The sequence below is a fragment of the Mytilus trossulus genome, chromosome 4 (genome assembly GCF_036588685.1).
Source record: "Mytilus trossulus isolate FHL-02 chromosome 4, PNRI_Mtr1.1.1.hap1, whole genome shotgun sequence".
Taxonomy (NCBI): Eukaryota; Metazoa; Mollusca; class Bivalvia; order Mytilida; family Mytilidae; genus Mytilus; species Mytilus trossulus.
This window is the reverse complement of record NC_086376.1, coordinates 19494019-19509729: the sequence shown is the minus strand read 5'-3', so window position 1 is coordinate 19509729 and position 15711 is coordinate 19494019. Positions and strand designations below refer to the sequence as shown.

The window sequence follows — 15711 nt, the reverse complement described above, 5'->3', positions numbered from 1 at the left end:
ACACATAAACCACAGATAGAATATTGGTCACTTATGAAGGTTCTATGCATGTATGTTTTTTGTTCATAGAAATAGTGTAAATTACACAATTTAGAAACGGAATTTAAGTTTCACTGTGATTTTATTTTTTAACAACAATAGATTACCCAATATCAGTAAAATTTTCTACACATTATCTTTGGTATAATCGGAAAATTTAATGTCAATGTCTGAGTCAATAGCATGCGTAACAACCTCTCTTCCGGTACAGTTTCATATCACGACGTATCATTCTCGGTACAAGCCTTCAAAACTTTAGTTGAGGAAATCTGAGCAAATGCCACTTTTAAATCGACAAAATATTGTGAAGGTGGATCTCTGCGATCGAAATTTCCGCTAATGGCATCTCAGACATGTTTGTCAGAGTTTTTGTATGGAGGCATGGAAGGTAAAAAAAATAGTGAAAATGGCATGTTGCTCATTGAACTCGGTTAAAAGCCGTGTCCCGTGTGGTCTGGCGTTGTCGTCCATGTACAAGGGTCTTGGCAATGTTGACGCAAGTGGGGGATTACTAAAATGTGGGACTGCAATGTTTTAAGGCACCAAATCTCTGTATGTCTGTCCGTTTATGTTACCCAGCAGAATATGCTAACCCAGCTTATCACGGTATGAGAAGCAACCCCGTACTGGAACACCACCAGCACTGAATACAGTCCTTGTGCAAACATTGTTATGGTCCTAGGCCGTTTTGTTTCCCGTGAAATTCGTATTATGGCGTGTTCTGGCAGTAAAAGAAACTGACTCGCATCTGATCAATGAGTGTTTGGTCATCTTTTTATGTTCAAGCATAGATGGCCATTATGACATTGAAACCTGACGGTAGAGTGCCTGCCCATAAGTATAGGTCTCTATACACCAGTGCATACTCTTCGTTTGCCTCTATGAAGTCGACGGACCAATGTAGGAACACGAACGAAACCACCTGGAGAAACAGGGTATTTGTAAACGCTCAAATGACATTTGATAAGAGGTTGCTTGACTGCTTTATCAGGGTTCAATCTTTTTGGTCGTAATGCATTTTCGTAGTTAATGTTAAAAGTAATTCATAACACCAAACATTAGTATCAATTTCGCTATAGTTTAGAAAATATTGCCAGTTATATTTCGGTGGTGCTTAACTTTTGGCGGACTGAATACAAGACTAGAAAGATTATCTCTGAGCATAAAAACTCTTAACTAATTAACTTATCCCGGAAGTATACTAAAATATCTGTGTAGTTGCATTTGCCTCAAATCATTTATTTCAGTATTTGAAATATAAACTTAGGAGATAACTGTATCGTAGTTCAAGCTCCGATGGCATTAATTGGGGATTTGATGGTCGCAAATTAAGTTTACTGGCGACTCGTTAGCGGAGACAATAAACTTTCAAATCCCCAGTTGATGCCGTCGGAGCTTAAAATACAATATCGTTATCTCCATTCTAATCAAACTGACAGAAAACAACGTTAAAACATGTAATTAAAATCTGTCATAATTATGCCGTCTGCGCTTGCGCGTACGTCCCATAGCACCAATTGTCAATTGATGCCATGTAAAAACAGTGACGTTTTCTGATCAAAATGAGCGTCACAAACGTTAGTTGTTGCATTAGAATGAATGATAAAACATTATTCTTTGTGTTTAATATAAAATAAAACCTCATAATAATTAATTTGTTTTTGCTGTTAAAAATAAAGTAATGAAAATAGAAAATTGAACAGAACTGGAAATGTAGTTTACGAAAAGGATTTTACTGAACTGGAACCTCTGCTAAAAGCTCTTCAAATATATTTTTTTATCATAGTTCCATAGCATTTTATTTGCATGTTTCACCATATTATGAAATAAACCAGTCCAAAACGGATGAACAATTAAGTGAAGAGTAATAGGTGGTAACAACACACAATTTGAAATGTTCTTGTACAAATTTGTTTAATATCAAAAGCCGGGTTGTCTGATAAAAAGTCTCAAACCAATACTTAGATAAAGGAAGATGTGGTATGAGTGCCAATGTGACAACTATCCCTCCAAACCTTAACTGTAAAAGTAAACCATTAACGGTAAAAGTACGGACTTCAACACAGAGCCTTGGCTCACACCGAACATAAAGCTAAAAGGGCCCCCAAAATGACTATTGTAAAACCCTGTTTTTCCTATTATTCAGGTTAAGTTTGATTGCATTGAACTTGTATTTATATGCAATATGATTTCATTATTTTTTACATCCATTCTTGCTTGAGGCACACTATTCACCCTGTTTCTTGAAAATTGACAAAAATATAATTTTTCATTTTTTTTTTTTACAATTACTCAAAAATGCTTTGAGCAGTTTCCCTGAAACTTTGGTGACTAGTTTATATCTATTAAAATAACCTTTCTTTAGTTTTTTCTTATACATTTCTGATATTACACAAAGGAGTAATGAAAACTTATATGTTGAAGAGACATGCTCACGACGTAGCTCTTTATTGTTTGATATTTGTAGAAGTTTTTCCGTTGTAGGGTTTTCACATTTGGTATTGGTGACGGAGCTTCTACCAGGTTGATAAAGAATGTTGCGAAAGCCAGTAATGGAAAAGCAATTTTTATCAAGGATAAAGATAACATGCAAGCAAAGGTAAGATTAGAAATAGAAAGATAGAAGATAAAGATAACATGAAAGCAAAGGTAGTATTAGATGATAGACCCGTTTCAAGAATGAAACGTGTATAAAATCAAATCAAATTTAGTAAACTGTGTAAAGTAGAAATGCAAAAAGAATGATGTTAGACACATTTTCAAATATGAAAAAAAAGGTTTCTACACAATAATTTTATATTGCTTTTGATGATTTTGGCACTAGTAATTGATATATCAAAATGATCTGTTGTTTCAGGTGATAACAGCAATGAAAGGATCGTTAGACAATTGTTTGTCAGAAGTCAGTCTGCATTGGGATATTCCTAAATGCTTTACAATTACAGATATCCCTAAGGAGCCTCCTGTCGTCTTCCACGGAGATAAACTTGTTTTGTTTGCCTTGTTAAAATCTTCTGATGCAGAGGTATTCATTTTATTATTTCATTATTAGTTGATTCCATGAAAAAGTATCACTTCAAAATACAATGCATCCGCCTGTTCTTCGTCCAATGAATCTGGTTAAGGGTTATATTTTGCAGCAATATAAAAACAAAAGAATACGTGATATTATTACTAACGAGACAACTCTTCACCAGAGACCAAAATGACATGCAATTTATTTCATTTGTTCTGAATAATAATCTGCAAGGTTTGAAAAGACAAAATATAATACAGAATATCCGAAAACTGCCTAAATAACAATGTGAAAATTCAATGTTGCTTATGAGAATTTTAAATTTCAAGCTGTAAGTCAACCATAAAATTTAATTGCTTGTCTCGTAGAAAGAAATGTGATTTCAAAAATAATACAATAAATAAAATTAGTTTTGGGGTATAGATATACATGAATAAAAAAAAAGAAACTGAACAGTACAACAACACCTTGATTAAAGATAATAAATACATGTTTTCTTTGAACGGGGACAGGCACATACAGAAATTGGTGGGTTTAGCTAGTTCATGGTCCCTAATCGTGGACAGTGGTGTACAGTGTGTTTGTATATGCATGCATAGCAGTGAATATGAATTTATCTTTTTGATTAAAAGTCTGATGGCAAGAAAATTCTAAAGCCGATTTTGATCTTCAGTGGGAAATTTACATTTTACTGAAATAATTAAAATCCTGGTATTACTTTTGTTTTTTTTTATTTTAGAGTGGCATTTCAGGTTTCTTCACATTAAAAGGAAGAATAGAAGAAAAGAATATAAGTCATAAAGTGAAAATAGAAATTCCAAGTTCTTCTCACAATGATTTACCTTTACATCGTGTGGCAGCTAAATACCAGATCAAAGACTTAGAAAATGATGATGATTGTAAGTTACTTAAATTTTCAAGATTTATTTTATAGTTTCCTAGATGTGTTCATACTCTCTTTTTTGATAGGGAAAACTATTTGATATTCTGAACGTGTTCATTTCATGTATCATATTTGATTATCCATTTATATATATAAAAAAAAGAAGATGTGGTATGATTGCCGATGAGACATCTCTCCAAAAGAGACCAAAATGACACAGAAATTAATAAACAATAGGTCACCGTATGGCCTCCAACAATGCGCAAATACAAACGACAACCACTGGATTACAGGCTCCTGGCTCGAGACAGGTACATACATACATAATGTGGCGGGGTTAAACATGTTAGCGGGATCTCAACCCTCCCCCTAACCTTGGACAGTGGTATAACATAGTTCGTTTGATATTCTGTTCGTGTTCATTTGATATTCACTTCAATATAAACTGTGTGTTCCTATTTATAAGCAACACCTGTTTGTTCCTGGTACACCAACAAGCAACCAATCAGTCTCCCCTTTATCTAGTAAATCAATCATGCAAAAAACAATTGTGCAGATGGGCTTTTTACAGTATATATAAAAAGTGTATTTAACTGACCATCTGTGATAGCCACTTTGCTAGGCAAGGGGGTTCTAAGTCTTTCTGTACCTTTTATTTTCATACCCCAACTACGATAGTAGGGGGGCATTATGTTTTCTGGTCTATGCGTCCGTTCGTCTATCCGTCTGTTCTTCCGTTCGTTCGACCGTCCGTCCTTCCGTTCGTTCGTCCGTCCGTCATTCCGTTCGTTCGTCCGTCTGTCCTTACGTTCGTTCGTCCGTCTGTCCTACTTCAGGTCAAAGTTTTTGGTCAAGGTAGTTTTTGATGAAGCTGAAGTCCAATCAACTTGAAACTTAGTACATTTGTTGCTTATGATATGATCTTTCTAATTTTAAGACCAAATTTGACTTTTGACTCCAATTTCAAGATTTACTGAACATAGAAAATGAAATTACAAGTTTCAGGTTTAAGTTTTTGGTCAAGGTAGTTTTTGATGAAGCTGAAGTCCAATCAACTTGAATCTTAGTACACATATTGCTTATGACATGATCTTGCCAAAATAGATTATTTACCCAATTTCACGGTCCATTGAACATGGGAAATGATATTTGGGGCATCCGTGTACTTCGGACAACTTTTTGTTAAATTTTTTTTTTCTCTAACAATACTTTGCCTCAACCAAATGTTATGAAACTTATACACAATATTAACTACCACAAAATCCAGATGATTTCGAAATTGTGTTGCATCACTTTTACAGTTCTGTTCATAGTAATATCATCAATAACGTTAGCGAGAGAGGCATTGCGATTTACTATTGTCCGTATTAATGTTCGTCATGTTTCCGTTTTTAACTTGAAATTGTTTCAACTAAATGTTAGGAAATTTATATGCAAGGCTGATTACCACAAAACGCAGATCAAGTTTTGATTTCGGTGCCGTCTTTTTTACCATTTTTGAGTTATTCTCCTTAACAAGTGGACACATCTCCTCTATTTTTCTTTCACGTTGTTTGACTTGATTTTGCCTCACACAAATGATCTGAATGTTATACACAATGATTATTACCCAAAAACACAAATATCAAGTTTTGATTTTGGTTGTATCACTTTTACTGTTCAAAAGTTATGTCCCTTTTAGCATTAAATACAAGTGGGGACATCAAATGTGCCCATGGACACATGCTCTGTCTTTTAATGAACAAAAGTTAAATGCATTATCTCACTGAACACAATTACTTGATTATTTACATAATTATGAAATGCTATTTTCCAGTAAGTTATAGAGGACATGGGAGAAATAAAGACAAGATTGTATTGGTAAGCCAAGCAGCCAACATTATCTCCAAATATACAGCATTTGTAGGTGTTGATAAAGATTCAAAAGTTCCTCTCTCAGTACTGAAAGAACCCCGACGCATGCCACGAGTAAGCAGTTTATAAATCATGTTTTCTCATTAACATCTTGTATACTGTACATGTTTTCAGTTCCTTATGAAAGCTTTTCGAAAAAATATGGCTTATAGTTATTACCTTGTCAATTTGTTCATCTTTCCGTCCCTCTTTCAATCTTTGAATTCATAATGAATATTTGAAAAAAATATATACAAATGAATAGAAAAGGTGAATAACCCTTATGGTTTTATGATCAATAGAATATACAAATGAATAGAAAAGGTGAATAACCCTTATGGTTTTATGATCAATAGATCAAATGACAATGTCACTACAATAGAAATAATGTATGTGAAGTTAGCAGCCGGTTCGTTATTCGTTATTCGATATTCAATATCCAATCGGCTGCTAGCAGCCAGTTTGATATTCAAAATTTAGTGAAAAAATTACAAGATAATTAAATACTTGATAACATAAAAAGCATGATTTTCATATTTAAAAAGACTGATAAGATACGTGGGAAATCGTTAAATGACCTTTTCAAGCTGTCGTAATTTCTCGTCGTAATTTCTCGTTGTCCTCGAATATAAACCCTTTTCCATGTTGCATATTTGTCTTTATGTAATATAAAGTTTTGTCAATAAACGACTTCAAAGATGTACTTTTGTGTATAATATTTCTTAAGACAAAAAGAAAAAACCATAACTCTAGAAATATTTATAACTATAAATAGAAATATATATGGAAAGCCAAAAAAACCCAAACAAATCAGTCGAAAAATGTCAAAATCTTAGGACAAAGGGCACAGGGTAATGGTGAGAGCCCCCTGATCTCTCAATCTTTCTAATATTTGACAGACATTTAGTCAATAGGTAGATACAAACGTGACTAAAAGGATTTTGGGTACACTTCCTGTCTTCTATGTTTACGGAGCGCCCAAAGTGCCAGTTGGATATTCAAAATATATAGCGAAAACCTACCCGAGACCGCTTAAATGAGGTTGAGACCCCCCGGGTCTTTCAATGTCCATAAAATTCAACCAAATCATTGACTCTGTATATATAAAGGTTGTATTAGATGGATTTACCAGAATAACGTCATCTTCTATATCTACGGAGGGCTAAGATTGTCACTTTTCAGTCGAAAAATGTCAAAATCTTAGGACAAAGGGCACAGGGTAATGGTGAGAGCCCCCTGATCTCTCAATCTTTCTAATATTTGACAGACATTTAGTCAATAGGTAGATACAAACGTGACTAAAAGGATTTTGGGTACACTTCCTGTCTTCTATGTTTACGGAGCGCCCAAAGTGCCAGTTGGATATTCAAAATATATAGCGAAAACCTACCCGAGACCGCTTAAATGAGGTTGAGACCCCCCGGGTCTTTCAATGTCCATAAAATTCAACCAAATCATTGACTCTGTATATATAAAGGTTGTATTAGATGGATTTACCAGAATAACGTCATCTTCTATATCTACGGAGGGCTAAGATTGTCACTTTTCAGTCGAAAAATGTCAAAATCTTAGGACAAAGGGCACAGGGTAATGGTGAGAGCCCCCTGATCTCTCAATCTTTCTAATATTTGACAGACATTTAGTCAATAGGTAGATACAAACGTGACTAAAAGGATTCTGGGTACACTTCCTGTCTTCTATGTTTACGGAGCGCCCAATGTGCCAGTTGGATATTCAAAATATATAGCGAAAACCTACCCGAGACCGCTTAAATGAGGTTGAGGCTGGTCTTTCAATGTCCATTAAATTCAATCAAACCATATAATCTATATATATATAGAGAGAGATTGTATATATATATATATATATATATATATATAAGTACGTCTGAGTCAGTGACAACCCTACAACAGATGTATCCATCGGATCGCCATCAATGATGGTGATACATGGTTGTGTACATAATGTATATACAACTCGTCTAAACATCAACCCAACAATGTTAGATCTGTAAATTTGCTTTCGCAAATTTTTGGTTCTTCCCTCGCCGGGATTCGAACCCATGCTACTGTGATATCGTGACACCAAATCGCCTGCACTGCAGCCGTCCCGCTAGACCACACGACCACCTGGGCTCTCAAAAAAAGAGCTTTCGGTGGCCATATGTTACCTTTCCACGTCAGTTTTAATCTAGCGGCGTACTACAGTACATGATATATAAGGCATGAAGATGTTATTGTTACAGATCAGCTAAATTATCTATAGTAAAGGATCCTACAAATTAATGTAAGATACAGTCACAGAAAATAATTATATTCATAAGTACGTCTGAGTCAGTGACAACCCTACAACAGATGTATCCATCGGATCGCCATCAATGATGGTGATACATGGTTGTGTACATAATGTATATACAACTCGTCTAAACATCAACCCAACAATGTTAGATCTGTAAATTTGCTTTCGCAAATTTTTGGTTCTTCCCTCGCCGGGATTCGAACCCATGCTACTGTGATATCGTGACACCAAATCGCAGTGCAGGCGATTTGGTGTCACGATATCACAGTAGCATGGGTTCGAATCCCGGCGAGGGAAGAACCAAAAATTTGCGAAAGCAAATTTACAGATCTAACATTGTTGGGTTGATGTTTAGACGAGTTGTATATACATTATGTACACAACCATGTATCACCATCATTGATGGCGATCCGATGGATACATCTGTTGTAGGGTTGTCACTGACTCAGACGTACTTATGAATATAATTATTTTCTGTGACTGTATCTTACATTAATTTGTAGGATCCTTTACTATAGATAATTTAGCTGATCTGTAACAATAACATCTTCATGCCTTATATATCATGTACTGTAGTACGCCGCTAGATTAAAACTGACGTGGAAAGGTAACATATGGCCACCGAAAGCTCTTTTTTTGAGAGCCCAGGTGGTCGTGTGGTCTAGCGGGACGGCTGCAGTGCAGGCGATTTGGTGTCACGATATCACAGTAGCATGGGTTCGAATCCCGGCGAGGGAAGAACCAAAAATTTGCGAAAGCAAATTTACAGATCTAACATTGTTGGGTTGATGTTTAGACGAGTTGTATATATATATATATATATATATATATACAATGACTGAATAAATAGTCAACGATAAATCTTACGGGGCGATGGATCATATAAACATGATGCAGTACACTACATAATATAATATCTAACGAGTCTAAAAGAATACAACATCACCAAAAACACAATAAAACGAACAATATGTTATAAGATATTACGGATAACATATATCCTTCTTCGGTAATTGCACGATGAAAAATGAATCATGTCAATTCAAATTAAGACTCTATAAAAATCTTGATTTATACAATTTAAGCGAACGCTGGAACAATTTTAAAGTTTTCAAACACACCGCAAAGACATATGCCAAAAAACATCTCAACTGTCAACACCTTTGGGAATTTAGAGTTGTGCCAGTTCACATCGTAAATATTTTTTTTTATTTTTGGCATATTTTTGTAGTCTTTGCGGTGTGTTTGAAAATTTGAAAATTGTTCCAGCGTTCGCTTAAATTGTATAAATCAAGATTTTGATAGAGTCTTAATTTGAACTTGTTATATATATATATATATATATAACCGATAAATGGCTTGTTGGGGTAATTCGGAACAAAAGCGTATGAATGGTACGTTGTGGCTAAATAATTAACCAGGCTGAATATAATGTTAACTTTGATAAATTATCAAACACTAAATAATTGCTGATGACTAATGAATTTTTATCATGTAAATGTGACTTTTTTTTTTTTTAAGTATGTACTCAATTAAACGCTAGTTTATATATACATGTTTTATTGCACCAAAGTGAATTACACCAAAGTTTCCAAACATATATAACAAGGTTTAACTATTTTTTGGAGTGTTGGGTTAATTGACGGGTGAATTGCAATATTGACCTGAAAACTATTTTTAAATTAACCTGTATCTTTTTATAGATTAACTATCAAAACAAATCTGAATTATTGTCTGTGTTCATATTTTGATCATTACGTTATGAATAATTGATTATTAATTACTATATTTACTGTTAACATTATTTTGTTTATGCATCATTTGTCTTAGAACAGTAAACAAGATCAAATGATCAATATCTCAAGCCGTGAAGGATAGAAATCGACTTTATACAATTTGACGTCAAACAGAGTAATTTTAGATTTCTGATAAAGTTTACATGGTCTTCACTTTTTAATAGTTGCGTACGTTTTATTGAATAAGTTTTTATATCTTTCTCCATTTAGTATCACATTTTTAGTCTTGAACTTTTTTATAGTCTTCCTGCTATATTACTGCATTTTTTATCTGATTAAAATAGGATTGAGGCTGACATGTATATCATTTAAAATAAAACCAAGATGAGATTAAAATACAGGGGGTGGGATGGGGTGGGTCAAAGTTCTGATAAAAGTTTAATTACAAAATGCCCAGAAGCGTTCACAAAAACCGCATTATCCCTTATATTCAATGTAATTTCCCCTGCATCTTGTTCTTTTTTAATTATTTCTTTCTCAATGTGAAGAATCATTATTCGCTTACAATAATGCATTGTTTTCATTCAGTATAAATACGTGTTTTCATTTTTATTACACGTTCTATATATTGAACCATAGTTGTATTTTGTAGTTTTTGGGTTATTTTTACATCATACTTTAAACAAAGTGAAAGTACGATCTATTATTGTAAAATATATTTTTAATTTTGTTTTGGTTACTTTACATCCGTCAAGAAATAATTGTGTTGTTATGTTGAATCAAAGCAACAATTAATTGGTATCAAAAACACTTTTCATGGTTAATAAAGAAATTTGGCCATTGTAAAACATTAATTACCTCAACCATGGAGCAAAGGTTATGTTTTTGCTTTTTAGTTTATTATTTTTATTCTGTTTAACCATTTTATAAACTTAAGCTCTAACTATCTAAAGTATTTCATTGTTCATTTGCATTTGAAAGAATCAAAACAGAACAAATATTACAAACATGGTAATTAATGGCATGAAAATACGGGTATTGTTATTTTGAAATATTCTGTTATAACATTTTAGAAGTTATTCAAATTAAGGAATTTATCTCCCTCATGCAAAGCTCTGATTCCTTGTGCTGATTTTGGCTGTACTTTTGGTCCTTTTTTATTTGATTTGCTCTTCAACATTTATATATGTGTTTTGGTTTTCAAATATTTCGGTCTCAAACAGCATTGAAAAGGCTTTGTTTGTCGAAATGTGCATCTGGTGCAATAAGTAAGGTACCGTTTATGCTTTTAAAACATCAAATATGAAAGCCTTAACTTATAACAGTTCTTTCTTGGAAAGGTGATGTCGAGTTTTCCTTTATTAACAAACCATGCATGTCTTTCTACACTGATCGGATATGCCCATTTATTCAAATCAAACATTCTTGTGTGAATAGCTTAAAAACAAACTATGCTTCAATCTCTCTCTGAAAAAGTGGAAAATACCCTCATTTTGTTTTTCGTTTTTATCTGTATTCTAGTGCGTTCATAAGCGATTAATTATCTATATACTAAACTATTATTTTTGTAAAATGCTTATCATTAATGACAAACATATGTTTTGTATTAAAGAAGGTTAAAGTTCGTGCAACTAATCCTAATTTTGTCTTTGTCTTAATGTTTTATTTTTTTTGGATAAATTATACAGACCTATAAAAAAAGTAAATATGGGACCTTTAGGCGATTTAAAAAATAAATAAAAAATAGTTACTTCATCGGAGTTATTTCTTTTTATTTGACTATTTGTATTGTATCAATAAAGGACAATAATTGTTTCTTCATTTTAAGTTTATTATTTGAGGTAACTTTGTTTCTTTATTTTTTTACACCACCTTCATGTCATCTTTCTCCTAAAAAGGGTAAGGCGTATGGCAAATGTATTGATTCGTTGTTCCGTTCTTTAGATGATGCTGGGTTGGGGGTTTTTTTTTGGGGGGGGGGGGGGTTTCCGAAATCTCAACAGTAGTCTCATGCTGAGGTTTTAAAATATTGAGAGATTATATAAAGAAAACATAACTTATCACAGTTATTTCTTGAAATGGTGATGTTGAGTTTTCCTTTATTAGCAAATTATGCATGTCTTTCATTATAGATAGGATACGCCATTTTATTCAAATTAAACATTTTTATGTAAATGAACAATCTATGCTTCAATATGAAAATATATTCTAGTGCGTATAAATAGTTATCAAAGGTACAAGGATTATAATTAAGTACGCCAGACGCACGTTTCGTCTTCATAAGACTCATCAGTGACGCTCGTAAAAGCAATAAATTATATATATACTACACTCCTATATTAGTAAAATGGTTTTCATTAATGACAGCATTATGTTTTATATTAAAGAAGGTTGAAGTTCATGCAACTAAAATTGATAAACATAAGTTGGTCTTTGCTTTAAAGTTGATAATTTTTTGATAAATAAAAGGGACCTTTGGGTGAATAAAATAAGTAAATATGAGACCTTTGGGCGAATTCAAAAATAAAAAAATGGTTTCTTCATCGGCATTATTTCTTTCCGATATTCTATTCAAATATTAATATTGTATAAAAAAAGGACAATGATATGTTCTTCATTTGTCACTTGTTATTTAAGGTAAATTTGTGTCTTTATTTTTCGAACACCACCTTCATATGACCTTTCTTCTTAAAAGAGTAAGGCGTGAGGCAAATGTCTTGATACATTGTTCCGCTTTCAAGAATGTGAGTTTTCTTTTATTAGCAAACTCTGCATGTCTTTCATTTCTGATTGGATATGCCTTTTTATTTTAATTAAACATTTTTGTGTGAATAACCTAAGAACAATCTATGCTTCAATATGAAAATGTTTTCTAGTGCGTATAAGCAATTAATTATCTATATACGTTTTTTGATTGAGTTAAGTCTGCCAATTGATATTTTATCGTATGTTTTTCTATGTTGTGATGTTATGCTATTGTTTCAGAAAAAGGGAGAAGGTTTGGATCCATTAAAACGTTAAACCCGCTGCAAATGTTTGCACCTGTCCTAAGTCAGGAATCTGATGTACAGTAGTTGTCGTCTGTTTATGTAATATATACGTGCTTCTCGTTTCTCGGTTTGTTTATATAGATTAGACTGTTGGTTTTCCCGTTTGAATGGTTTTAAACTAGTAATTTTGGGGCCCTTTATAGCTTGTTGTTCGGTGTGAGCCAAGGCTCCGTGTTGAAGGCCGTACTTTAACCTATAATGGTTTACTTTTTAAATTGTTATTTGGATGGAGAGTTGTCTCATTGGCACTCACACCACATCTTCCTATATCTATACACTGTTATATAAGTATAATGCTTATCATTGAAGGCAGCATTATGTTTTATATTAAAGAAGGTTAAAGTTCATGCAACTAAAATTGATGAACATAAGTTGGTCTTTGCCTTGGATGATAATTTTTTGATAGATAAAAGGGACCTTTGGGTGAATAAAAATGGTAAATATGGGACCTTTGGGCGAATTCAAAAATAAAAAAAATAGTTTCTTCATCGGAATTATTTCTTTCCAATATTCTATTTAATTATTAGTATTGTATCAAAAAAGGACAATAATATGTTCTTCATTTGTCACTTGTTATTTAAGGTAACTTTATGTCTTTATTTTTCGAACACCACCTTGATATGACCTTTCTTCTTAAAAGGGTAAGGCGTGAGGCAAATGTCTTGATTCATTGTTCCGCTTTCAAGATGGTGAGTTTTCCTTTATAAGCAAACTCTCCATGTTTTCCATTTTTAATCGGATATGCCTTTGTATTTAAATAAAACATTTTTGTGTAAATAACTTAAGAACAATATATGCTTTAATATGAAAATATTTTCTAGTGCGTATAGGCAATTAATTATCTATATACTATACTACTATAATAATAAAATGCTTATCTTTAATGGCAGCATTATGCTTTATATGAAAGAAGGTTAAAATTCATGCAACTAAAATTGATAAACATAAGTTGGTCTTTGCCTTAGGGTTGATAATTGTTTGATAAATAAAAGGGACCTTTGGGTAAATAAAATAAGTTAATATGGGACCTTCTGGCGAATTCAAAAATAAAAAAAAAAGTTTCTTCATCGGAGTTATTTCTTTCCAATATTCTATTCAATTATTAGTATTGTATCAAGAAAGGACAATAATGTGTTCTTCATTTGTCACTTGTTATTTAAGGTAACGTTGTGTCTTTCTTTTACGCACACAAACTTTATATGACCTTTCTTCTTAAAAGGGTAAGGCGTAAGGCAATTTTCTTGATTTATTTTTCCGCTTTCAAGATGGTGAGTTTTCCTTTATATGCAAAATCTCCATGTTTTCCATTTCTGATCGGATATGCCTTTGTCATTAAATACAACATTTTTGTTTAAATAACTAAAGAACAATCTATGCTTCAATATGAAAATATTTTCTAGTGCGTATAAGCAATTAATTATCTATATACTACACTATCATATTAGTAAAATGCTTATCATTAATGGCAGCATTATGATTTATATAAAAGAAGGTTAAAATTCATGCAACTAAAATTGATAAACATAAGTTGGTCTTTGACTTAAGGTTAATAATTGTTTGATAAATAAAATGGACCTTTGGGTGAATAAAATAGGTATATATGGGACCTTTGGGCGAATTCAAAAATAAAAAATAGTTTCTTCATCGGAGTTATTTCTTTCCAACATTCTATTCAATAAGAAGTATTGTATCAAGAAAGAACAATACTATGTTCTTCATTTGTCACTTGTTATTAAAGGTAACGTTGTGTCTTTTTTTTTACCGCACACAAACTTTATATGACCTTTCTTCTTAAAAGGGTAAGGCGTAAGGCAAATATCTTGATTCATTGTTCCGCTTTCAAGACGGTGAGTTTTCCCTTATTAGCAAACTCTGCATGTCTTTCATTACTGATTGGATATGCCTTCTTATTTAAATAAAACATTTTTGTGTAAAAAACTAAAGAACAATCTATGCTTCAATATGAAAATATTTTCTAGTGCGTATTAGCAATTAATTATCTATATACTACACTGTTATATTAGTAAAATGCTTATCATTGAAGGCAGCATTATGTTTTATATTAAAGAAGGTTAAAGTTCATGCAACTAAAATTTATAAACATAAGTTGGTATTTGCCTTAAGGTTGATATTTTTTTTATCAATAAAAGGGACCTTTGGGTGAATAAAATAAGTAAATATGGGACCTTTGGGCGAATTTAAAAATAAAAAATAGTTTCTTCATCGGAATTGTTTCTTTTCAATATTCTATTTAATTATTAGTATTGTATCAAAAAAGGACAATAATATGTTCTTTAATTGTCACTTGTTATTTAAGGTAAATTTGTGTCTTTATTTTCCGAACACCACTTTCATATCAAATTTCTTCTTCAAAGGGTACGGCGTAAGGCAAATATCTTGATTAATTTTTCTGCTTTCAAGATTGTGAGTTTTCCTTTATTAGCAAACTCTGCACGTCTTTCATTACTGATTGGATATGCCTTGTTATTTAAATATAACATTTTTGTGTAAATAACTAAAGAACAATCTATGATTCAATATGAAAATATTTTCTTGTGCGTATAAGCAGTTAATTATCTATATACTACACTGTTATATTAGTAAAATGCTTATCATTGAAGGCAGCATTATGTTTTATATTACAGAAGGTTCATGCAACTAAAATTGATAAACATAAGTTGGTATTTACCTTAAGGTTGATAATTTTTTGTACAATTAAAGGGACCGTTGGGTGAATAAAATAAGTAAATATGGGACTTTTGGGCGAATTCAAAAATAAAAAAAAGTTTCTTCATC

The 15711-nt window shown here is 32.4% G+C and overlaps 1 protein-coding gene across 1 annotated transcript in view; it reads left to right on the top strand.

The window, feature by feature from the left end:
- The first annotated feature begins 2014 nt into the window (after positions 1 to 2014).
- LOC134716470 (von Willebrand factor A domain-containing protein 5A-like) overlaps positions 2015 to 15711 on the top strand; it is a 390229-nt gene continuing 376532 nt past the window's right edge. The window contains exons 1-5 of the mRNA XM_063579472.1: positions 2015 to 2019; positions 2524 to 2638; positions 2897 to 3064; positions 3795 to 3954; positions 5755 to 5906. Of these exons, the coding sequence (XP_063435542.1) occupies positions 2015 to 2019; positions 2524 to 2638; positions 2897 to 3064; positions 3795 to 3954; positions 5755 to 5906 (600 nt within the window). The remainder of the gene's footprint in view (positions 2020 to 2523; positions 2639 to 2896; positions 3065 to 3794; positions 3955 to 5754; positions 5907 to 15711) is intronic.